The sequence below is a fragment of the Phocoena phocoena genome, chromosome 2, assembly GCF_963924675.1.
Source record: "Phocoena phocoena chromosome 2, mPhoPho1.1, whole genome shotgun sequence".
Taxonomy (NCBI): domain Eukaryota; kingdom Metazoa; phylum Chordata; class Mammalia; order Artiodactyla; family Phocoenidae; genus Phocoena; species Phocoena phocoena.
The window spans coordinates 145,237,372-145,263,523 of NC_089220.1; the positions used below are offsets into that span (position 1 = coordinate 145,237,372).

A 26,152-nucleotide genomic window follows, 5' to 3' on the forward strand; every position below is an offset into this window, starting at 1 on the left:
TCCTAAATTTCCTCGGTGGGACTCTCATAGAAAGCTCTCCCATAGGCATTAAGAAAAGCAGGGTATTACATAAGTTTCAAGGAGCTTTCTTTGTTGTTGTTGTTGTTTTTAGTCAAAACTAAAACTAATGATAACTCTGTTCTCTTAGATGTATGTTTTAATTTAGTAAGACAGGAAACATTTATTCTATAGAAGACTCTTAAAATATATTTTAAACAAGCAACTGACACATACTTACCAGTCAATAGAATTTGCATCAACCCACCCCAGACACTGCTAATTTGACATGGACTAACAATGAACTAAACTTCTTGCTTGCTCACTGTTAAAAGTATATCATTCTGGCTTAATGCTTATTCTTCTAAATGATGCTTAATCTTTTGAAGTAAGAACATCTGTTTTTCTCTCCTTGCATATGTCTTCAGTTTCTTCTGTCTTTGCTCATTTAAGAGTGTTTTCTCCCATGGTCTAGTCCAGGGCTTTATGGGCACAGAGCACTATCTTTCATTCTTTCCAACAGCAGTAGAGGGTAATCGCAGCCATGTTTCCACACGTGGCCTCCTCCCGAGGCCAGGTATATGCTAAGGTTATTCATCCTCACTGCAGCCTAGGTATTATCTTCATTGTACAGGTGCGCAGATCGAGGCTCCAAGAGATGAGCTGACTTCACACAGGTTACATGGCAGGTGCTTGGTAGAGCTGGGATTCAAGCCCTGATCTGTTGGATTCCAAAGCCCACACTTTTTCCACCATAGGCATAGCCTCAAACCATTTTATTTAAACACAGTTTTTTTGATGTACCTCTTTGAGCCGCCCATGTACCTCTGGATTTCTTACTAATTTTTTTTTGTAAGAAAAAATTGTAGCTTTTCTATTAAGTTTAGATTTTTAATGCATGAGGGAAGAACATTAAAAGTTCATACCTAACAGTAAGCCTTCCAAATTGATGGTATTAAATCATTATAGTCCATAAAAAATGAAACTTCTCTTTTTCTTTTTTTTAGGAGTGGATATGTCACTGCCTTTTTGGAGAATGCTTCATTAGTTTTCAAGTTTTGTTTATCTGAATAAAAGTACATTCCTGTTAAAATTCAACTCAGCAAACACTTACTGAATACTTAGCATGTAGTCACTAAAGATTAAACAGTGTCATGGGGCACAACAATGAATGAAATCCCTGGCATTAAGGAGCTCTTTCACACTCTAGGTCAACAGGAAAACATGGAAATAAGTCTATAATCCCTGCCCCAGATGACGCTCCCACACTCAAGGCCTTATTGTACATTTCATTTAACTAAGTGTGTTGAAATCAATTCTAAATGTAGAATTTTTCCTAGGTATGCCTTGCAATAGCTCATTATTCCCAGCCAACAGACCTCCAGCTACTCTTTGCATTTGAATATGTTGGGAAAAAATACCACAATTCAGGTAAATATGAAAATATTAACTATTGTGACTAACTTTACATTGTCTAAATTTTATTCTTATGTTTTATGAGAAGCCTCCAAGTACATGAGCTTTAATGATTGTAGAATTATTAGCTTCATAACTGTTAGAGAAGTAAGCATATATACTAAAAGAGATAACATTTGTCAGATAACATTTAAAAAGTGACGGGGAAGAACCTATAAGCAACTGTAAACATAGGCTTATGAGAATCATGTCAAGTATTTTGCCTGTAGTCACTGGCTTGTATTTTATGATGAAGGAAGATACCTCTCCCTCCCCGCCTGTTAGTTGGTAACTTGAGTTAAAGTAATCTTATCTTTTAAGAAAACTGGCAGAAAATTAAAAGATATTTGAAACTCATGATCTTTTTTGGCAAGGTGTGATTTCATGCAGAAGCTGAAATGGCTAAACTTTTTAGTGGACCTCATTAAGATTGTCAAAATATTGATTTTATATTTCTGAATAAGATTCATGAAAGGAAGATGAGCATTCATCCAAAAGACAAGTGTATTTTAAACGGTTTTTATAAAAGTGAATAGTTCTGTACACATATATGTCAGTGATGACATCACCAAGGAATATTCCAAGTGATCGTGTAATTCTGTGCATTCTTTTTATATACAAATAATTGTAATTTTGATCAACCAATTTTCTTTTTTTTTAACCTCATAAAAGGCTAGAGAAAAAACAATGAGGTCATGTCTGACATTAGCTCCTTGTAGGTTAGTGACCACATGTCCATTTGCCTGCTGGGTCATGTGCTCTCCCAGTCTTTAAGGGAGAGAGATGACTCAGCTACACGTTTATAGTGAAAGGGCCGTTCACCCCAGCCAGCATGGTCTGGATGGGCAGCCTATAAATTACTAATTTTACTGGTCCTTTACATTTTGTTACCTCAGAACATATGTAGTAATTTAAATAATCTGTATAATAAAAGTATATTCCAGTATCATTCATTAAAATGTAGGAACAATACACAGTACCTGCAGATGCATATGGTATAAGTACACTGTAAACGCCATAGAGATGACATGCAAAGGTCATAGCTTTTATCTTATGGTACTAACAGAAATGGGGTAACGAAATACTTTTAATTTTTCTTATCACAGTGCAACTAATTGTAACCTAGGCTTGAACAATACAACTAATTTTTAAAGTTCATTTCTTAACATAAAGAAAATTCACTTACTGTCCGAAAATAAAGTATTGTAGATCCGCACTAGTAGCTAGGCAAACATTCCTTTGGCGAATCTTCAGGCTGCAGACCGTGATCATCAGGGTTATCCTCAGCAGGACTCTCACCCAGAGCTGTGAGAGAGTAACTGAGATGAAAGCTTCAAGGGGCACAAGAGTCTTAGGAGAGCCTTTGATTCCCACTTGCATTTGTTGATGATCAAAACCAATTCTGGATGATACCTTTTTCCTAGTAGATGATACCTTTTTCCAGTCCAGGGTACAGACCCATGAGTTCTGCACAGTGTTCAGCAAGTACAGTGAACTTCATTACGCGTTTGGTGACGTGATGCCTGCTTCAGTTACTTCTCACGGTTGTCTTCATCCGTTCCTCGTGGGCATCTCTGGGTTGATAGCAGTTTATTCAGTCCATAGCTTTCCTACTACTGGTTTCCTTATTCCCGTCAGTCACTTCTCTGTATCTTCTCATATGTAGCTTGTGGAGAAAATAACGATTGATAAGTAACACTTAAAATATTCAGGAACACTTTTATATTGCATCCTTCAGACTCCTCCTCCTTGACAGTCACTTCATAAACATAACACTTGGCCAGAGTTTTGTTAAGATTCCTCATAGGGTAACATCCTTTCATATCCTTCCATGCTGTTGCAGAAGCATAAACTGCACCTTTAAGAGCAAAAGAAGCCTGAAATTTCCACACACTGCAGTCAGAATTCATTAATTTGTGAGTGAAAGAGGCCCAATAATCCACTCTTGAACTTCTGGATGACACCTTGATTCATTGGCTGGATTAAAGAAGTCCTTTTTGCAGGCAGGTAGGTGACAAAGCTGTTTCCACAAATAAGATGTGAAGCTAGAGGATGTCCCCTGCAATTGTCTAAGAATCTTTTAGCTGGCCTTAGGCCTTCTGAGGTTTTCTTTCGTGTTCGGCATCACTTGAGTGAAAAGCCAGTCATCCAGGTTCTTCTGCGAGGATCCTGAAGTATGGGGGATGCCCAGCACCCCCAGGCTTCAGGACGCTCCACACGCTGACACCGCAGGTGGCACTGGCACAGACAGGAACGATGGTTCTATTTTTGCTCTTTTAACTTGAAAGAAACCACGAGGATGCTGTTTTCACCAGTTAGCTTATTATTGGACAAATAATGTCCCAAAAATACAGATCCATCTTTGTTATAAAATTGATAAGATATCAGATTATACTTCTGGACTAAAGAATTGAAAACCTCAGGTTACCTGCAGCCTCAGTGTTGGCAGCTCCACTGCATGACAGACACCTGCTTGCAGATGTGGTGACATAATCTCAAGGTGCAGTGTAGGCTCACAGCAGAAGATGGACATTTTCAGTGACGTTATTTTACTTCGTAATTTTATCCTTTTTTTTAAACATGGGTCTTAGTATTAGGTTTTCCTTTAGATGCTTATTTGAAAACCACTTACAGAGGACACAATCCATTTGAAATAGTGTAGAAATTTTTAAAGTTTGTTGCTTGTCAGTTTTTTTAATATTTTCAGTGTAGCTGTAAATGGTTGTGATTGGTCCTCGTGTCTCGGGAATAGGAGTACACCAGCCTTGTGCACCAGAATCCCTGGGGGAGCTTTTAGAAAGACAGCTATGCCGGCCCCACCCCAGGCCCATAAAGTCCAAATCTCCTGTCCGAACCACTTTGTTGGCTCCGCTCTCTTGAACTTCTTAATGATCGCAGTTCTGTTTTTCCCTTCTTCACCCTTTGTGACTTCTCATTTCTGCAGTGTCATCAAAGCGATAGGCTTTCTTTTCATTTGTTGACAACTTTTATTGTCTTTACTGTTGCTTGAGGCCATTCTAAATATGGAGGGGGCTCGTTAAGTGGAAACACTAAGATCATTTCAACTCGATCTAGGATTAGACTTGTGAACTGTGTCACAGAAGTTAAAGAGGGTCAGGAGGGCTGACCTTGTTTCATTTTCAGTTGGCTGAGGAGGGGTGTCCTAAAACCTCAGTCAGGTAACCGTCAGGGGAGCCAGATCTTCCTAAGACGACTGGCTTGGCCAGTCTGTTGCTGCAGCCCCTGTTAGTAATCCACTAGTAGAGCAGGCCACAGGCATTGGGCCTCTGGGACTTTATGAAAAGCATTAAAATTTCCAGACTTTCTAATGGCAGATTGGGTACCTGCTACACATTCCATAATAAGCTCTCACTGAAGATGTTGAGTATATCAGAAATCTGGTCCTGGTTGCTGAGAAATGGACAGGTTCTACAGAAGTAAAACCTGTGAAATAGCAAACAGTACTAGATCTTGTAGTTGCTCTTACTTTGTGTTCAGAAAAATTCACCTATTCTTAGTTAGATCTTGAGACTTTATATGTTTTGCCAGAGGACCAATCTTGTAAACAGTGAGCATGTTCTCAGCCTAGCTTCCTAAGTCTGTAACCTCAGAACACTGAAAAGTATGCAGGTCTGGACTCCCAGCTAGGGCTGAGCTGCCAAGTATTTACATAGCTCTTTATAAAGTTCCAGTGTGTTTTGGTGGTGGTGGTCATTGCATGGCGGAGACCTCTGTGCAATGTTGAATAGTAATGATGGTAGCAGGTAGTGTTTCTGTTCCTGGTTCTAACAAGGATGATGTTTGCTGCGTGTTTCTGATAAGTACCCTTTATCAAGTGAAGGAAATTCCCTTTTATTCCCAATTTGATAAATTTTTCTGTATTTTATATCATGAGCACGTGTTGGACTCTATCAAATGTTTTTCTGCACTTGCGAGGGTTTTTTCCCCTTTAATTTGGTCATGTAATGAATTCCTTAGGTTTTCTAGTATTGGCTAGCTTGCTGTGGTTTTTGGTGCTCTGCTACACAGCGTGTGAAATGGGAATTGCCTGGAAGTTCCACGCAGGTTCCGTGTTCTGGAGAGATCACAAGTCCCAAGTTCCCCAGCACGTCCTCTGGTGGTTGTTACTCCAGAGCAGGCACTGAGACAGAGTGGCCCACCAGAATACGGGCTTAGAAGTAGCATTTTAATTTTTAACAAGCTCTGTTAAAATCAGAATCATCATAATTATAATTCTGATGCCACTTAAAGGATAAAATGCAAAAGTGCTAGCCCGGCACCTGAGACCCTTTATAATCTAGAGTAGCGCCATCCAGGAATGGGAATGTTCTGTCACCTGCATCGTCCAGTAGAGAAGCCACTGGCCACATGTGGCCATTGAGCACTTTAATGTGCCTGGTGCAACTGAGGAACTGATTTTAATATCTTTGTTTAATTTAAAGTTCATTTGAAATTTAAGCAGCACGTGTGGCTGGTGGTTCCTGTCTGGTGCAGCATGGGTTGAGAGGCTAGGCCCCGTCGCGTTTCCCAGCCTCCCTTCCGCCGCCTCTGGCACCCTTACTGCGCTCGCTGTAGTTCATTACTCGGCGCTGTGCCGTCCTTCCGCCTGTCTTACGTCCCGCTCTGCCTAGCACGCCCGTCTCCTCCTCACCAGCCACCTGCGAGCATTTGGATTGGCTGGTTCCTCAGGACTCTGCTCAGAGCTGCTCGGGTCGGAGACCTTCCCGTCCCAGCCTGCAGCCCCAGCCACAGTGGGCTTCCCTCTCCGCCCGCATCGCTCTCGTCCACCCGGCGCACTGTCACCAGCGCCTCAAAGTAGGGGTGAAATCATAGCTCGCTTGTCAGTTTTCAGGCCTTAGCACGTGGTAGGTTCTCAGAAAGTACCTGTTTTGCACCAGGTTTAGTAAATAGTCCACGGGAACGGGTGTGGCATGTTGAGGGGACAAAGAAGGGTTTTCACGGCTGCAGGGGGATGGGAGTTCGGCAATAACGGGCGGTAACTTTAGTTACAGGGCAGGTCTGTGAGCGCTCTTTAAGAGAAGCTGTTTAGGTGTGCTGGATTCAGTTGGAAATGAGTATGATTGCACAGTTGGGGGCAAGGGTAGCGTCCTGAAAGCCTGATTTCCGGAAGCGTGTCCTGTGGCAGCTGCAGGCTGGTCTGAGTGCAGCAGAACATCGGTCGGGCTGTCGGCTGAGAGGCTGGCCGTGGTTGCAGCCTGCACGGGGAGACCCTGGGCCAGGAGACGGATGGCGTCTGTCACCCAGATCAGGCTGCCTGTGGGGACACCTTTCTCTGTGGTCACTCTGAGGCCCTCCTGAGGCTGTGCGCATGCTCCCAGCAGGTGGCCGTGCCTCTCAAGTGGAGAAGGCTCCCTGCTAAGGAAGGTCAAGTCTAGGCCCTCTGCTGAGTCTCCAGTGGACTGGCACTCTGGTGGAGGCTAAGGAATCTACGTCACCTTATCAAAGAAAAATCGTGTAGAGATAGGAGACCAAGAATGTCATAGCGAGTCATACACAGAGAAGGGTTAAGAAGTAAACACTGGAAAGATGAACGATTTGGACAGCTTGAGAATGGAGTTGACTGTTGGATGCGTTTATTTTTCCAGGCAAAATGTGGGGAGAAAACTAGCAGTGACTTGGATTTACGCCATAGCTTGGGGTAGGGAGTTGAGGGACGCTTGTGAATGGTGTCCGTAAACCGGTAGGGATAGAAGACAATTGGAAGTTAAGGAGGAAACGTGAGCAGCAGGCATCGGTCACCCTTTCAGAAGGTGGCCAGTAAAAGGGAGGGGAACTGTGTAGCGTAGTAGCGAGAGTGGTCCAGTGTGGTCACGTGAAAGCCCTTTCAAAGCCAGGTTTGCCCGTTTGTGAGTGAAGGCGTTGAAGGCAGAGCCAGCAGAAGGACAGGGTATCGAAGGTGCTGCAGGGTGGGGACGAGCTGGACGACGACGGGACACAGTGGGCTGTTCTGCGGGGGGGCCGCCCCTTCCCCAGGACGGCCGGAATGGGTAGGGGGGCTTTGGAGATACCAGAGACAAACAGGGAAGAGGTGCCACATTGCAGTGTGTTTGTGACAGGAGGCACAGAGAGGAGAGGGAATTTGAAGCAGAATTAATACTATTGCTTTTTCTTAACAGCCAGCAAAGCTAATGGAATACCCTCAGGAGGTGGAGGCGGCGGTGGCATTGGAGTTGGGGGTGGCAGCAGCCAAAAAACTCCTCTGTTTGAAACTTACTCCGACTGGGACAGAGAAGTCAAGAGGACAGGTGCCTCCGGGTGGAGAGTTTGTTCCATTAATGAGGGCTACATGATATCCACCTGGTAAGTCCAGCTTTGACAGTGTTGTTCATGGCTGGGAGTGACTTCTTAGGAGCAATCGTCAAACTCTGCTGTCATTGATAACTTTCAAGTCATGGCTAATGGAATATTTATTTTTAATAATGTTTTAATGAATATTTTGTTTTAAAGATAAGGACTTTTTTTAAAAAACATAATTGCAATGTCAATATCCATTGAAAGAAATTGATAATAATTCCAGTAGTATCGTCAATCATCCAGTCAGTGTTTATTTGCGTTCGTATCTTGTACGTGTCTTTTACGGTTGGTTTGTTCAGATCAGGGTCACATTGAACTTGCATGATCTGTCTCAGGCTTTTTAATCTATGATAGTCTCCTTCCATCCCTTTTTTTTACTTGCCTTTTTTTTTGTTGTTGACAAAACTAGGTCAAATGTTCTGTGGACTTTTTCCCTTTCTAGATATTTCTGGGTTTATCACTGTGGTGTCCTTTAATGTGTTCCTCTGTCTACTGTATCTGAAATGTTAGCTAGCTCTAGGGGCTTAAATAATTACAGCTGACCTTTGGACAACACGGATTTGAACAGCGTGGGTCCACTTCCACACAGGTTTTTTTTTAACGGTAAATGCTACAGTACTGCAGGAAACCCGTTGGTTGAATCTGCAGGTGCGGAACCGTGGGTGTGGAAGAAGCACATACCAACTATAATTATATGCAGATTTTCGGCTACACAGAGGGTCTGCACACCTAACCCCGGCATTGTTCAGGGGTCAGTTGTAATTAGATTCAGTTCCAGGTTTGAGGCAAGAACGCTTCCTCAGGTGGGCTGGGCACCCCCTGTGGCATCATGGGGGCTCCAGGCATTATTGTGACCCTGACTGACCTGTGGGCCCCACAGCAGTCAGCCTGCTCCACCCAGTGCTAAGTTCCCCTTTTATAGAATGGGTTTAGCTGCCCAAAATGGTTATTCATTAGCAGTGAGGATCATTGCCCAGATCCATTATTTATTGAGGATTGCTATTGGTCATATTCCAGTTCTATCGAACTCTTCTCTCAGCAGCTCTTTAGTACCTGAAATACAGTTTGTATGAGGAAGGCAGTGTCAATGTTTACTTTTTCCCCTTTACTTAACCAGTTTTCAGGAGCTGTTTCCTAGAATCCTCCAAAAGTGACCAGGAAATTGTTTTTTAATTTTTTACTTGTTTAATATTATTTAGTATTCAGATTTGGGGGATGTTTTGTTTTAATGTCATTCAAGTCCTCCTTAGTTTTTTCAGATAAGCAGTGTTGTGAACAAAGTACGAGGACCTTCTGGGAGTGCAGTGCTGAGGAAGGGGCTTAGGAGCACACAGCTTGAGTCTTCCTCTGCCTCCCCTTGAATTTGAACTTTGTGGCCAGCGTGCATTATGTGTTGAGAAGCCTGTGACAGGGCCTGCCTCTGTCCCCTACCTGGCCATGTGAGCAGAGGAAGGAAAAGAGATGTCTTCAGGTGCAGTGAGCTTGCCTGGTAGTCCCGGAGTCCACGTGCCTTTGGGAGATGGGAAACAGAGAAGGAGGAGATGAGAAGGGGGTGGGAGCTTCTCGGGAGATTTGTGGGCTTGGTTTGGTTTGGTCTGGTGTGCCTGGTATCTCCTACCCATAGCCTGTCGAGAGAACGATGATGGACATGTTTTTCAGAAATTGCATATGTTTGATTAATAGTCATTCTGGAAAATATTTCAGATGCTTCCTTTGGATTGTTCCCCTGCTATGAGAATAACGACTGTGTCAGTTGAGCACATCGCACGTGTTTTAGACTGAGATGTCTAGGCTCATCAGTGGCACCCACGGTGCCCACTGCACGGCCACTGAGCAGGGTGCACGTTAATTAAATGTGGGGTCTGCAGAGCACGCTTATCCTGCCTGAAGCAAGGCTCTTACATTACGATTCGTGTTTTCCTCTCCAGCCTTCCGGAGTACTTTGTAGTGCCAAGTTCTTTAGCAGACCAAGATCTAAAGATCTTCTCCCATTCTTTTGTTGGAAGAAGGATGCCAGTAAGTGATATCTGTTGGATTTCATTAATACTATTGTCCATTTTTCCACCCAGTTAAGTAAAGGCTCTACTTCTCTCCTAGTTCTGGTGCTGGAGCCACTCAAATGGCAGTGCTCTTGTGCGCACGGCCCTCATAAAAGACGTGCTGCAGCAGAGGAAGATCGACCAGAGGTGAGCAGGAGACAGTCCTTGGTACCTGGGCATCTTTCGTTGTCATAGAGAAGTACAGTAACCTCCTGACTAGCTAAAGATAGCTGGGAAGCACCGTGTGTTCCATACAAGAATTATTGTGGAGAAAATTGAATATATTAAAATTAACATTTAAGTTATAGTAAATGTAATTTAATACTTTGGCTTATAAGACACTTGAAGATCTTGCATTGCTGACAGTTTTCTGTAGTGTTGCTTCTAATGAACGTTCAAAGTGCAGTGATTTCCAGTTGAGACACTTGAGGACAAATCAGATTTTTCTTGTAGTTCAATGTGTCCTAGGTCTGCCAAGTCACGATAACTAAAAGTGGTGTAATTGGCTACCTACCGTGAGCAAGTTTGTTGTCATCTGCCGAAGTCCCCAGTGACCTCCGTGTTGGTGAAGCAGGAGGCCGTTCTCAGGCGTCCTCACACAGTGGGCACCGCTGTTGGCCAGGCTCTCCCCGGGCCCCGGCTTCTGCCCCCCTCCACCTCCTGAAGCTCCTCGTCCCCGCTGCACTCCATGCCCCTGCCAGCCCGTCCTCCTGTCTCCGGGCACGACTTAGAGCTTGTCTCAGGCCACCTCCCCTTCCCATAACATATTCCCTTCTGAAAGAAGTTCATCTGCATCAGTGGCTTCAGTGACTGTCAGATTTATATCTCCAACCTAAGTTGACACTTTCCACGTGGAGGTCTCAAAGTTCCTTTAAATTCATGTTCAAAACCAAACTCAAGTATATGGGCACCACGCACCCCCTGCCCCCACCCCAACCCCAGCCTGCTCTCAGGAACCGAGGAGTCATCCTAATGCCTGTCTTTCACTTGCCTTCACGTCCAGTCCGTCGTCAGATTCTGTCCTTCACTTTTCAGAAACCTTACTCCTCTCCTTCCACCCCAGCTCCACCTCTGCCATTGTGTTGGAGGGGCCTCATCCTTCCTCCCGTGTCTCATCCAGGACCATGCCCTATCCCTTCTGGGCTCCGGCCACCCTGGGGTTTTGCTGGTCTTTAGTATCTCCTGACTTTTGGCTGTGCTGCCCCCTCCTCCTGGGCCACCTTCTTCATGTTAGTCAGCACTCCGCACACACACAACCACACACACACACCCTGCCACACACACACACACACCCATCCATCGCTTGGTACTCGCTCGTTTTCTGCACCTGCATTCAGACATCACTTCCTTAAGATAAGCCTTCCCCTGTCTCCCAAATTAGATCTGGCCTCAAGTTACACACTCGCTATATCACTATAATTTTCTTCTTAACACTTATTTTGGTTTCTCATTGTACGTGTGTGTTACAGTTGATTACTGCCTGTCCTTACGAGACCGTGAGGTGACAGAACAGTGTCTGTTTTGCACACCATTCTTCAGCTATATTCAGCACCCAGGAAATACCTGCAGTTGAATATTTAGTCAATACTTGTCCAATAAATGAGGAACAAAGGAAAAGATCTTAGAAAACAGGCTCAGAGAGCCTCAGAAATTGTGTATCACAGTCTGTTATTGGGACAGCCAGGTCGTCCGTTTTTTCCACAGTGCCATAACTGACAGCCACATTTGCTGAAGCAAATAACTATCAAGTGACCCTCAAATGACCCTTCAGTTTTCTGGAGAGGGTGACTGCAGTCCCACAGGTCCGTATTCTCTCATGGATTTAAATTTCGCTTTAATCACGTTAGTGATTAATGTCCATTCTGTCCTACCTTGTCCTGCCTTGTGGACATGTCGCTGATTAAGTGCTCCGTCAGGAGTGTCGCTGTGAAAGAAAGGCAAGGCTGCAACACTGTTAACTAGAAAACCTTAGAACCAGTGGCAGCTTTAATTATTTAACTTAAGCGAAGAATTACTTTAATTCCCTTTGTTTTTTCAGCTATTCTATTCTTTGTAACTAGGACAGATTCTCTTTGTTGTCCAACCTCATCTCCACCCTTTTTCCCTCAGACACGTCATCATCGCCCCACTGGCCCTCGCTAGGTTTCTCCAACAGCCAGGCTTCTGTTCTACCACAGGACCTTTGCACAAGCAGCTCCTCTGCCTGGAACACTGTTCCCCATCTTTGCACAGCTCCTGGCCATTTGGGCTTCAGCTCTGGTATCATCGTCATGGAGGAGCGTTTTCTCACCACGTGACCCGAGCTAACCTGCATCCACTCTGTTCCATCACCCTCAGTGTTCACCACGGCCTGTCATCTCTCCTCTATCCCCCTCCCCCCCACCAAGAGCACAGACTGCATGTCCCTCTCTCTGTCCCCAGCCCTCAGAGCAGTGCCTGGGCTCACAGCAAGCACTCAAAAAATATGTTTTGAATACATGAATGAGTAGTGACTCAAGGATTTTGTCTTTATTAGGATTTGTAATGCCATAACTAAAAGTCATCCACAGAGGAGTGATGTCTACAAATCAGATTTGGATAAAACCTTGCCCAATATCCAAGAAATACAGGCGGCTTTTGTAAAACTTAAGCAACTGTGTGTTAATGGTAACTTCATTTCTATTTTATATATATGTAAATAATGAATGGGTGATTCTATGAGGCATGTCAGGAAAAGTGACATTACTTAAAAATTTAGAAATAGGTATATATTTAAGTAGAGGCTCGTTGAAATATTGGTACAAATTATTATTGTATGAGAATGTCAGAAGCTCTTAGAAAATGAAGTTTAAGCTGCTTTTAGTTTTGTAGGAAAAGTATACCAATTAAGTCACTTTCAGATCATGAAAGGTCTGGTAGGATGCTTCTGTAAAAGTATCTGCTCAGTAGAACAGTCTACTACCTCACAGACAAACTTACGAAGACCTTAATGTATTCAGTTATATTTTGAGATACGTGACTTGACATGAATTTCAAACAGAGCCATGTTATAATCTGTGCAGCCTCAGAGTTCCCATATGTCTGTTAGAGCAGATGCTTATGGGGTGCTTTCGACGTACCCTGGAGGGATGACTCACTTGAAAGCACCTTTGGTGTGAAGTGTGCACAGAGAGAGCCCCTTGTCACCGGGCGGCAGGACTGGCGCCGGCTTGGAAGGAGAGCTGGGAGGGGGTGTGCTTAAGAAAGACAGTGACTGTGTCTTTCAGCCGTCCCGTGAGCAGCATGTGGCTGGAGCGGGAGGCGAGGGGCACCTCGAGACAGGCCAGGCCAGGCCCCACCAGGAAGCTGCCCCATTTCCTGCAGGGGTCAGCCACCAAGGACACGAGCACCGGGCGCTGGCAGCAGGGAGGGAGGGAGGGGCAGGCCTACGGTGAGGAAGCTGAGGAGGGGGCTGGGGTCATCTAAGCGCTTGCTTAGGGGGCGGAGGCCGGCAGACTCTCCAAGCTTTCCCTGGGAGAGCCACAGGGAAGGAGATGGAGGTCTGGGGAACGCTTTCTTTTGTTTCTTATAGAATTGTGATGTGCCTTCTTAAACGTTTTTATGACTAAATGCAAAGGCGTGACACTTTCTTAAAGCCAGCTTTTAAATGTTAAAAACGGATGTATCACCTAGCTCTCAATTTGATCATGAAAAATAAGCTTAAGAAGCCTGAAAGTGTTATATGTCTGTATATATGTGTGTGTATAATTATATACGTATAACTATATTAATTACAGAACCATTTGAAGAAACTGAAGAGAAATGGCTGTCTTCACTGGAAAATACACGGTGGTTAGAATATGTAAGGTTTGTACAACTGCTTTCCTTTTCTCTTAACTTACTTTGAAATAATTATCGAGTCACAGGAGGTGCAAAAGTATTACAGAGCCATGCACTCCTCACCAGCCCCCCGGTGGCAACGGCTCACATAAGTAGAGTATGGTTATCAAACCGGGAAACCGACAGTAGTACAAACTACAGTTCTTATCCAGTCTCCCCAGTTTATACGTGCTCTCATGTGTGTTTCTGTGCAGTTTTACCGTGTGTAGATTCACGTGACCACCAGCACAGGCAGGATGCAGAGCTGCTCTGTCACCAAGGCTCCCACCCCCAGCCCCAGCATTTCCATCCCCATCCCCTGGGAACCACTGATCTCTTCCCCGTCTCTATAGTTTGGTGATGTCAAGAATGTCATGTAAATCAACAAAGGTTAATGAATTTCCCTGATATAAAAATCAAACTGTACTCTGTTGACGAATTGTATAAATACTGAAAAAATTCCAAAAGGTTATAGAGACTATAAACATGTATCGTGAAAGATCAGATTTGCTTGACTTCACGTACTTTAAAAAATATATTCGTAGTGGAAATTTGGTTTTTAACAGTATTTTTCCGTTTCTCTTTCCAGGGCATTCCTGAAACATTCAGCAGAACTTGTGTATATGCTGGAAAGCAAGCGTCTGTCTGTAGTCTTACAAGGTAATTCATTACTGACAACACTGGTCCCCCAGCCAGCCATCTTGACTGGAGATCCACACCCAAGTAATTACATGCATCTTAGCCATCTCCTACTTACTGCATGCCACCAGATAGATACACTACAGATCCCGCACATTATTAAACAGTGGCACAAAGACCTCAGACAGAAGAACAGAAAGGAGTCAGACTTTTTGCCCTGTGTTAAATCTGCCTTCCTGTATTATGGCAAGGGTGGGTCACATCCCTCATTGGATTCAGACAGAGTATTAATCTCGGCAGAGCATCCTTTCTCTCTAATCTTGCTATCTTTCTGATTCATACAAGTTTTAGTTGAAATGCCTCTGGCTCCTGCTAGATTGTGACTTTAAAGAAACAGTTTGGTATCAAGAAATGGACTGAACTGAGTAGCCAGCAGTGTGAATTTTGTCTAGTGTTTGGTAGGAGTAGATGGCAATAAAAAAAAAAAAATCTTTCGGTTAAGCAAAGAATAATTGTATATTAAATAACTTTACAGCTAATAGCATTTTTAAGCTTACGGATAAAGTTTAATAAACCACAAGCTACCTGATTTTACAATATATTCACGCTACTGAAGCTTACAGAAGTATTTTTACCAACTGTCAAATTCAACTGACTTTAACAAAGTAAAGTGACAAGCCTTAGGGGGAAAAGAAGAAGAGTAAGTCACTGTTTCCAGTAATCCTTAGCTCATGCCGGCAGCGCGTATGTAATTCACAGACGCATGGAGAGCCAGCCGTTGAGAACCCGCATCTCTCGCAGCCAGTGGTGTTCTCATCCTGTTCCAAGACGCTGCTCAGCACACTTCTTCATGCATTTGTTGCCATGTAAAATACCTCAGAAGAGATACTGAGCCTGCACTTTACTAACACTTTATTTTAGAATGTTTTCTAAACAGTTTATTGAGGTATAGTGTACATACTATAAAACGCGCCTGTTCTGAATGTGCAAGTCAATAATTTTTAGTAAACGGAGTCCAGTTTTAGAAATTTTCCATCACCCAGAAAAGATTCCTTGTGTCCCAACCCCAGGCAACCACTAATCTGCTTTCTGTCTCTCTAGATTTGCTTTTTCTGGAAGTTTCATATAAATGGAATCATGTAGTATGTGGTCTTTTGCCTCTGGCTTCTTTCATTTCACATACATGTTTTTGAAGTTCATTCACGTAGCATGTCTCAGCAGTTTGCTCCTTTTTATTTCTGAGTAGTGTACCATTGTTGTAAATACCGCATTTTATTTATCCATTTACTTGTTGGTAGACATTTGGATTGCTTCCACTCTCTGGCTGTTATGAATTATGCTGCTTTTAACATTCACATAAAAGTCTTTGTGGGGACATCTGTTTTTCTTTATTTTGGGTAGATACCTAGAAGTAGAACTGTTGAGTTATATGGTACATTTATGTTCAGCTTTGTAAGAAACTGCCGAAGTGTGTTCTAAAGTGACTGTACCCCATTCCCCTTCCCCTCAGCAGTGTGTGAGGGTTTGTTTCTGCACTTCATCGTCTACTGTTAGGAGTGTCGTCATTCTAGTAAGTGTGAAGTGGGAGTTCATTGCAATTTTTATGTGCATTTCCCTAATGCATATCATGTGCTGATCGGCCGTTCGTGTATTGACTTTGGTGAAATACCAAATCTTTTGTCTATTCTTCAGTTAGGTTGTTTTATCATTGAGTTCAAAGAATTCTTTACAATTCTAGATACAGGTTCTTTGTATCTTTGTAAGATTTGCAGATATTTTCTCCTAGTCTGTGGTTTGTCTTTTCACTTTCTTGATGACTTTTGAAGCACAAATTTTGAAATTTTGATGAAGTCCAATTTATCCATTTTTTCTTTTATGAATCACGTCTTTGGTGTTATATGTAAGAACTCTGCCTAATTCAAGGTTATGAAGACTTTCTCCCATGTTTTATTCTGTAAACATTTTATAGTTTTAGCTCTTACATTTAGGCCTATGATTCACTTTGAATGAATTTTTGTGTATGATGTGAGGTAAAGGTCTATATTCATTTTTTTGCATGTGTGTTTATTGCATTGTCCCAGCAGCATTTATTGAAAAGACTGTTCTTTCTCTATTGAGGTGCCTTGGCAAAGGTCTGCTGACCGGCTCCTTATTTTTGGACTCTCAGTTTTATTCCATTAATCTGTATGTCTCTCCGTACGCCAGTACCACATTATCTTGAGTGCTGTAGCTTTAGAGTATGTTTTGAAATTAGGATATGTAAGTCCTCCAACTTTGTTTTCAAATTGTTTTGCTAATTCTAGGTCCTTTGCATTTCTGTATAACTTCTAGGATCAGCAAAAAATCCTATTGGGATTTTGATAGGAATATGTTGAACCTGTAGATTGGGGAGAATGCCATCTTAACAGTATTCAGTCTGCCAATCCATGAAATGAATATCTCTCCATTTATTTGGGTTTTCTCTCATGTCATGTCAGCAATGTTTTATAAGTTTTTAGTGTACAACTCTGGCACTTATTTTGTTAAATCTCCCTGTAAGTATTTTCCTTTTGATGCTATTGTGAATACAGTTGTTTTCTTAATTTCATTTTCAAGTTTTTTGTGTACTCCTTGTGATTGTGTGTAGAATTCCTGCAACCTTAACTAAACTCATTCATTAGTTCTAGTAGTCGTTTGTGGATTCTTTAGGGTTTTTTCTTACGTACATACACGTGTTGTCTGCAGACACAGTTATTGCTTTTTCCTCTCCAGTCTGGATGCCTTTGATTTCTTTTTCCTGCCTAACTTCCCTGTGTAAGCTTCCAGGACAATGTGCAGTAGAAGTGACAAGAGCAAACGTCCTTGTCTTGTTGCCCATCTTAGGAGGAAAGCATCCAGGCTTTCACTAATAAGAATGATGTTAGTTGTAGGTTTTTGTGGATTCCTCTTATCGGGTTGATATTCCCTTCTATTTCTAGTTTGCTAAGAGTTTTTATCCAGAATGAATGCTGGATTTTTCATCACACAGATGCTTTTTATTCATCTAATGAGATGATTGTGTTATTTTTGTCCTTTATTTTTTTATTATGGTGTGTTAGATGTTAAACCAACGTTGCATTCTTAGGATAAATTCTTGCATTCCTGAGATAATTTGGCTTGCTTATACTTTGTTGATGACTTTTACATCTAATCATAAGGGATATTATTTGACAGTTTTCTTCTGATTTCTTTGACTGGCTTTGATATCAGAGAATTACTGGCCTCATTAAAAAGGACACCAGCTACAAAAGACACAAGGGAAATATTTGTCACCATTTTGGATGGTGGTGGACAATTCCATTTCTCTCATTCACCTCTGAGTCACCATATGAAGCTGTCAGTAGAAAGACTACATGATATTTAATATCCTTGGCACAGAAATAGAATGGGCTCTGGAAAGATTTCTACCACAAATCATGTAAATGTAAAGTGTGAGAGATATGCTTCTAATTATCTAGAAAACATTCAAATATACAAAGCCACCTCCTCATTAAACATTACTTTAGTTGATCTAAATCTTGATCTAAATCTAAAAGTTTTTAATGTTTTAGAGTGGCTGGGCCTGAATAAAATTTCCTAACATGGGTGATTTTGAAGGCCGCCCAGGCACAGAACACTCAAGTATATACTTTGCCTCTCCTTCCTCTCTTAGCATTTTTCTACGTACTAATCATTTTCTTTCCATCTTATTGACAGAGGAGGAGGGAAGAGACTTGAGCTGTATTGTAGCTTCTCTTGTTCAAGTGATGCTGGATCCCTATTTTAGGACAATCACTGGATTTCAGAGTCTGATACAGAAAGAGTGGGTCATGGCAGGATATCCATTCCTGGACAGATGCAACCACTTAAAGAGATCAGAGAAAGAGGTAACAAAAACCTTCATGCCTATTATCAGTCCTTCAGTGTACACAGGATAAAACCTTTCGTTATATGAAGAGATGCTCCATCCGTAGAGAGATGAGGAGACTTTTAAAATATTGCCTTCAGTACATCTTAGCTTCTTGGGCCAAGACCGACTCATGGATTAGAGTCCAAGTTGAGGTACTTATGAAGATTCTCATAACTATATAGATAAAACTCTTTAAAAGTTGCCTGTTGAATTTCTCTAAGTTGAAAACTGCTTGAAGAAATGCTGCATTAACTCTTCTGCAAGCAGACAACAAGCATGTTAGATATTTTGAAAAATCAGCTTTGGAATATCATAGTTTCTTAAAATGGGGCATGTACGTTAAGAATGGCAAGTTGAGGGGGCATCTTTTTAAGAGCTGCGGGGTTGGTGGCTGCATGGGGTCCTAGTGGAGCTGTGACAGGCCCTGCAGGTGTCTCGTGGTCAGGGTGGCTCCCGAGAGCACACTTTGACTCGTGCTGTCTCACGTAAAACAGTCTCTGTCATCTGAGGAAACCTCGACAGTGAATGCTTCACTTCTGAAACGCTAGGACTCGGGGGAGCACTGGGCAGGAGGCAGTAGCTGTCACAGTGGCTGTCGTAAGCTGCTGTACTTGGGGGTGCACCACGCGACCCCGAGGCCACGCCAGCTGTTTTCTGAAACTCCGAGAAGGTTTCCGGACGCTGAGTCTGCAGGGTCCACCAAAGAGTTGTTTCTTGGTCTTGGGGTTTTGTGGTTTTTTGTTTTGTTTTAAACGTTCTAAAGAATTGTTTCCAGGATCAGCTGGAACACGTGAAACAAGTATTTCACTGTCCCACATTCACATGGCCACACCCTGCCCATCTATTGACTTTGCCACTTCAGCTTGGTGGACTTGGTGCGCGTCTCAGACCAGCCTAGTTCTTAGGTTACACATGGCCGTCTAATGTGCTCACGTACCCTTCGGTCAGCTTCGGAGCCAAGTGCTCAGGCCTCGCTGTTTTCTTCTTAACCTCTTCCTTCATGTCAGCAAGAGGTTTGGAAATAGATGTGAACACTGAAGGGCAGCATTGAGTAATCCCGTTTCAACGTGTGTCCTCCAGGCTCCCGTGTTCCTGCTGTTCCTGGACGCCACGTGGCAGCTGCAGGAGCAGTGCCCGGCGGCTTTCGAGTTCTCCGAGACCTACCTGGCGGTGCTGCACGACAGCACCCGTGTGGCCCTGTTCGGCACCTTCCTCTTCAACTCCCCGCACCAGCGCGTTCAGCAGAGCTCGGTGAGCGGCGCCCGCCGCGGCCAGGGCGAACTGCTTTATTGAGAGAGCATTGAAGTACACTCGGCTGTGTGTTTAAACTGTCTTAGCTACCATTTTATGCGGTCATTTCTGAAGGAATTATTTATAGATGGTTAAAAATCCAGGAACTTGAACTTGTTTCATTTTTATCAGTGAGCATTTTATGTATTTCTCTCTGATGTTTATTGTTCATAATAAGCCAACTGAAAGACGTAAATCATTTTAACTGCTGTAAATGTCATGCTTTTGTATTTATATTTTCACATTTGGGCTGTCTGAATGGGTAATGGATAAGATCCTGTTTGAGGACATTTGTTTCCTAGGTCAGCAGAATAAAAGTTGTACAAAGCAAATTATTTTTCTTCAAGAGTCCTGTGGAGAAGAATTTGAGAGAGGAAATGTAGGCGTGACACGAGACTGCGGTTCTCTCAGGGCGCTGCTTACTGGATGTGCTTAGACCCTCATGCTGCGTGGCAGTCACCTTTACGTTAGGACCGTTGGTTTCTAGTGCCAATTCCTTGACTGAGAGGAAGAACCATGAGTAAGGAGGGTCTCAAGCCAAACTTGAAACTATCTATGGCTTCTGGTTGCCCCTGGTGGAACCTTCCGGAACCACAAGTTCTGTCTCACCCACATTTGGAGCAATGAGTATAGCCAACAAATGCTGCAGTGACCACTGAGAGAGACAGAGAGGACAGCTCTCGTGGGCCTTCAGGAAGACTTTGGTGGAAGGGGGGCTGCCCTCACAGTGAGCTGTGGGATCCTCAGGCCCGGGTCTGGGAAGGTGCTGAGCCTGGATTCCTCATCCATGAAACTGCTCCATCAAATCAGTAGTAGAGCAGACATTCTGTGAGCTGAAGCCTCATGCAGAGCATCCTGAAGAAATGCGTTGTTCAGGATTGGGGGTGTGGATGTATAAGGAGATGGATCTATTCAGGCCGCGGCACCAGGGAGAACTCCATTCACGAGTCATGCCCAGGGGCCCAGCTCCCCTCTCAGTGCAGGGGTCCACGCGCTCCTCCGTGTGAGGCGCCAGGAATGTCCGTTCTCGGGAAGCGGAGAATGCTGCTCCAGTGGGATTGGAGTCGCTTTCGTTCAGACAAGTTCATTTGTATGATGACGAATGACCGTCAGAAATGAATTTACTATGAGAAAATCTTAGTTTGGCATCTTTTCACAAATGTTCAAATATTTTATTTTGCAGGAATTTGCTATAAGCAAAAATATCCAATTGGGTGATGAAAAGGGTTTAAAATTCCCTTCAGTTTGGGACTGGTCTCTTCAGTTTACAGCAAAGGATCGCACCCTTTTCCACAACCCCTTTTACATTGGAAAGAGCATGCCTTGTGTACAAAACGGTTCTGTGAAGTCTTTTAAACGGACAAAGGTAAGTTACAGAAATGCACTAACAGTAAAAAACCTGGTATTTGCTCACACATAACCAAAAACATCTTTTTCAGAACAGAGTATTAAAAGTCCAGTCACTGGGCTTCCCTGGTGGCGCAGTGGTTGAGAGTCCGCCTGCCGATGCAGGGGACGTGGGTTCGTGCCCCAGTCCGGGAAGATCCCACATGCCGCGGAGTGGCTGGCCCATGACCCATGGCTGCTGAGCCTGCGCGTCCGGAGCCTGTGCTCCGCAACGGGAGAGGCCACAGCAGTGAGAGGCCCGCATAGCGCAAAAAAAAAAAAAAGTCCAGTCACTTCCCATGACAGCATTGCCAGTGTAGGTTTGGAGGGGTCATTCACTCTCTCACTCAGATGACCCCACCCCGACTTTTCGTCGTGCTGTCTGAGGCCCACACAGCCCTGGTCGTCATCTCAAGAGTCGGCAGATGCAGCCCTGTGCCCAGGGCCCTGCTCCTGAAGCCCGTCCGCTCAGCCTGTTCTAGAATCAGCAGGTCTAGCTTTTTTCTGACCAGAAATCTTAGAAATTCACACTTCAGCAAATTGTAGGCAGACCTTGTTTCACTGCACTTGCTTTATTGCACTTTGCAGATACTGCATTTTTTACAAATTGAAGGTTTGTGCAGACCCGGCGTTGAGTTCCGTCCGTCGGAAATACATCTTTCCAGCAGTATTTGCTCACTTTGTGTCTCTGTGCCACATTTTGGTAATTCTCCCAATATTTCAAGTTTTTTCATTATTATTATATTAGTGATGGTGATCTCTGATCAGTGATCTTTGACATTGCTATTGAAAAAAGATAACAACTCACTGAGGGCTCAGATGATGGTTCACATTTTTTAGCAATAAAGTGCTTAAATTAAGGTATGTACATAGGTTTTTTTAGACATAATGCTATTGCACACTTAATAGGTTACAGTATATTGGAGACGTAACTTACATATGCACTGGGAAACCAGAAACTTCGTGTGACTTGCTTTATTGCGATACTCGCTTTACTCCGGTGTCTAGAACCGAACCCACTGTTTCTGAGGTCTGCCTATAATGAATAGGATCTATCTCCCCCCACCCCCACGCAGGCTACAGCCTAGGCAGAATCAAGGCCTAAAAGTGTTAAACTCCAGTGGAGGAGGATTGGAATAAGTATTACCAGGGAAGGAACAAAACATTCTTTAAGGTTGAAATTCTACCAGTTTTTCCTAATACCGAGTTTATATTTACCATTACACTTCTACTGTCTTTCTAAAAAGGGAAGCTCCAGGAAAATAATGCTAAAATCTCTCTTCTGTACAGAAAAGCTACAGCTCCACACTAAGAGGAATGCCAGGTTCCTTAAAGAATGGAATCATCAGTGACCAAGAGTTACTTCCCAGGAGAAATTCATTAATATTAAAAGTAAAGCCAGACCCCCCTGAGCAGAGCGACAGCCAGGACAGGGGTGCGGAGCAGTACTTCCGAGAGTGGTTCTCCAGGCCGGCCGACCTGCACGGGGTGATTCTGCCGCTTCTGTCCGGAATGCACATCAAACTGTGGAAACTCTGCTACTTCCGCTGGGTCCCTGAGGCCCAGATCCAGCGCGGGGGCTTCATCACGGCTTTCCACAAGGTCTCCCTGCTGGCGGACGAGGTGGACGTGCTGAGCAGGGCGCTGCGGCAGCCCCAGGGCAGCCCCCCGGAAGCCCCCTGCCCTGAGCTGGTCCAGAGCAGGGTGTACTTCTGCGCTGGCGGCCCACACGACGCCCCGGGGACTCCGGACTTCCTCTCCTCCTCGTTCCCCTTTTCCCCAGTGGGCAATCTGTGCAGACGGAGCATTTCAGGGACACCGCTAGGCAAGTTTTTAAGTGGGGCCAAAATATGGTTATCTACTGAGACACTAGCAAATGAAGACTGAGGCGGAGTGGCTTTCTGAACATCCTGAGGGAGTGAGAGACCTTCTCCTCTGAAGTAAAACTGCTGGCCGAGGCGTTTGAAGCTCTAATCGTTCCGTTCTCTACGTAAGAATAACAGTTGAAATTTGCACTAATACTTTAAAACATGTTGAATTATGCTTCCTTCACAATATTTTTAAAAGATAGGCATAACTTTGTTATTTATGTCCTCTTTCTGTCATTCTAGGTCTGGCTCATTTTTAGATCATTTGCAGGCAGACATTCCCATGATCTTATTACTGTGGTCAAACTAATCAGGTTTTGTCTGCGACGTTTATTTTGTCTACATCCATTTTTCCAACCACCTCCTAAAGGTTCCCTGATCCTCAGTTGGATCAGCAGCCCAGAGAAGCAGACATCAGGAGAGTTAAGAAATTAGTGTTTAGTATATTTTCAAGAAGCATCCAGTAAACCCCCAGTGGGCGTTAGTAGGTATTTGTGTATTTATCTGGTCACTTTCTATTATCTCTAGTTGAGCTCACCGGAGAGTTGTGTGTTCTCACACTGTAATTTATTTTAGATCACTTTGGGACCGTAGATCACTGTGTTTTAAAATCATGAGTTTCCTTAGGACTAACTTTAAAATGATATGCACTGTTGACTTTAAAAGCATTTACTATAGATAATTAAATTTAGAAGTGCCTTTGACATTAAGATATGAAGAACACAGAGTAAAACAATCTGTTTTTTAAATTAGGGTGTCAAAGTCCCACTGCACATTGGAAAGAGGCTGGTCACACTCGGCATTGTACCGACAGCCAGGAGTCCCCAGAGGCACACATCCCTCTGAAAGTCACCGAACACAGTGGGTCTGAGGCAGGGTCCAGGTCGGGGCGGCAGCAACACTGAGACCCACCCTCAAAGTAGAGGCCCCGTCATAGTCCAGTGGGGAGCACTCCCGGGGGCACTTTCCCTTGGAAATCAGTGGTGAGGTCTTGAGTCAGGTCACCTGAGTGCATAGTGCTTAGGAAGGGAGGACAGGAGACTAACAACGGACTTCTCTCAAAATACTGCCACTGTAACAAATGGTGAGAGCACCCCGCCCCACCCAACCCATGACAGGTGTTCAGAGGCGCAGACAGAGGTGTGCTCTCGTCTCAAATTCCCGTTTTCAGGTTGTGTCACAAGAGCCAAGCCAAAGCTGTGGGCCAGAGCTGGAGCTTACTGTGGCCATGCTGGTCACAGCCTCCCCAACACCCCTGACTTCTGTGTAAAAGATGGATGTCTTCAACGTGGCTGTTATTTAGAGTTTCTGGAACTGCCATCTTAAGCTTTTTAAAAAACGTTTATAGTAAAGTATCTAGTTAGCTTATGTCCTTTTTTAAAACAAGTTTTTTCAAAACAGTGTGTTTTACCTTTATATGTAACAAATAAGATGTTTCTATTTGAATTATTTCCTTTTTAAAAATGGTTGGATAATGTCTCTGAACTTAAGGGACAGAAGTTCCTATGCAGTCTTAGGAAATCCATTGTGTGGATAGACCCAGTGTTTTGCCAACTTGTCTAGAAAGTAAGGGCTTTCTTAGTTTATATAAATAGCACTGTTGCCATTAAACGTTTTAAAGTCCTTGATTGGAAACCAGCTCCGGTCCCCTGAAAACCCCACAGCATATCCTGCCACTGGAAGTGTAATCATTCTTCTTCCTTTTTCGTTAGGCTGCTTTTTTATTATTACAAATTGTTCTAAATTTGTTAGTTGTTTGGGGTTGAGCATTTACTTCTTTATAGCTTTCTTCCCTCTCACATTTATTTTAACCCTTTTAGTAATTTTTTTTGGTTAACTTGCAAGCTTAAAAATGATTAGGTACTATTAATACTGTTTTAAAATAGAAAATGTGCATATTTTTGTACGATAATCAAGTGTAGTAAAAGAGAGTTTTTTGTTTTATTTTTGCTGAACAGTTGTTATATAATGATTATCGTGCTACAGTTTTATCGTGCATAATATGAAAAACAACTATGACAGCCTTGAGTCCTGGCCCCTGCAGAGCTGCCTGGCACCACTCCTGGCACGGAGGACGTGTGGGGACAGAGTCCAAAAGTGGTTCTGGACGCGGACATGGACCCTGTGCTGACAGAGGGCCACACAGGCGTCAGGCAGCTCCGGACTCGCTAGGATCGGACTTAAAGGTGTACCATGTCTTACTGTTTTGTGATGGAAACCAGTTTTAAAAGCAAAAATTTCTAACTTTATTTAAGAAAGTATATTAATCTGTGCTAACAGAGGGTGAAAAGTATTCAAGGCATCCTTCAACAAAATCTGCTTGCTGTAGCAGTAACCTCAAGCAGTTAAAACTTGATTTTGAGAGAAAATGAAAAGCTTTGTGCCTAAAATTGACTATGACTTGGGTTAAAGTAGGATGTGCATGAAGGTGAGAGACCCTGCTTTTCAGCAGTGGTGAATGTGAAGGAAGTGTTGACTGCTAATAAAATTTCCACAGGAATCGTTGCCTTCGTTGTCAGTACCAGTCCCCTGCAAGAACACAGAGCGTCAAGAAGCGAGGGTGTTTTCTTCAGCCATGCTTGTGTGTTGTCCACCCGACGCTCTGCCCGCTGTAAAGCAAGGCAGCGGTGGGTAACATTTCTAACCTCAGTGCACAGCTGGCTGTTGTCACGGCCATGTGGGTGTCCTTCCATTTAACAAATTAAAAAGCTGGGGAGCACCATTTCCTTAAGAAGGTCTTGGAACCAGTGTCTGGGAGCGGAGCGGGAGCCTGGCCCGCCACGCCTGGGCCTACTGTTCTGATAAACCCCTTCCTGCGTCCACCTTCCCCAGCCCAAGGCTCTTCCAACAGTGACGGGCAGCCCTGTACCTGCACACCTTGGAGATACTGCAGGTCAGTTCCAGAGCCCCACAATAAAGCAAGTATCTCGATAAGGCAAGTCACGCGAATTTGCTGGCTTTCCAGTGCATATAAAAGTTATATTTCCACTATACTGTAGTCTTTTAAATGTGCAGTAGCATTATGTCTAAAAAAAGTGTCCTTACCTTGAAGTATTTTAAAAAACTGTCCTGCTAAAATATACTAACCACCATCTGAGCCTTCAGCAAGTCATACCATAACAAATATAATGATGATGAAGAAGTTTAAAATATTGTGAGAATTACCCAAATGTGACCCTAGACCTGGAGTGAGCAAATACTGCTGGAAAAATGGTGCTCATAGACTCGCTCGACACAGGGCTGCCCCAGACCTTCGATTTATACAACGCGGTATCTGCAAAGCACAATAAAATGAGATCTGTATGTATACAGGAAGTTGCCTCTAGTCATTAGGGACGTTCCCAAGGAGGACGACGAAAAGGGACAACTGCCTTTGATAACAGCTGTCCCTCCCTTTGGTGACACAGGCCCAACGAGAG

At 43.6% G+C, this 26,152-nt stretch overlaps 1 protein-coding gene across 2 annotated transcripts in view; it reads left to right on the forward strand.

The window, feature by feature from the left end:
* The window catches only part of MTMR10 (myotubularin related protein 10), a 42,101-nt gene extending 19,269 nt beyond the window's left edge, over window positions 1–22,832 (forward strand). Inside the window, exons 6-17 of one of the 2 annotated variants that reach the window (XM_065871859.1) lie at window positions 1,338–1,428; window positions 3,296–3,459; window positions 7,590–7,773; window positions 9,696–9,783; window positions 9,865–9,953; window positions 12,322–12,452; window positions 13,562–13,631; window positions 14,233–14,303; window positions 17,997–18,166; window positions 19,270–19,440; window positions 20,663–20,845; window positions 22,156–22,832. In XM_065871859.1, coding sequence (XP_065727931.1) covers window positions 7,760–7,773; window positions 9,696–9,783; window positions 9,865–9,953; window positions 12,322–12,452; window positions 13,562–13,631; window positions 14,233–14,303; window positions 17,997–18,166; window positions 19,270–19,440; window positions 20,663–20,845; window positions 22,156–22,752 — 1,584 coding nt within the window. In that variant the 5' untranslated portion in view covers window positions 1,338–1,428; window positions 3,296–3,459; window positions 7,590–7,759 and the 3' untranslated portion in view covers window positions 22,753–22,832. The remainder of the gene's footprint in view (window positions 1–1,337; window positions 1,429–3,295; window positions 3,460–7,589; window positions 7,774–9,695; window positions 9,784–9,864; window positions 9,954–12,321; window positions 12,453–13,561; window positions 13,632–14,232; window positions 14,304–17,996; window positions 18,167–19,269; window positions 19,441–20,662; window positions 20,846–22,155) is intronic. The other variant, XM_065871858.1, reaches the window with a different exon arrangement.
* The last annotated feature ends 3,320 nt before the right edge of the window (window positions 22,833–26,152 follow it).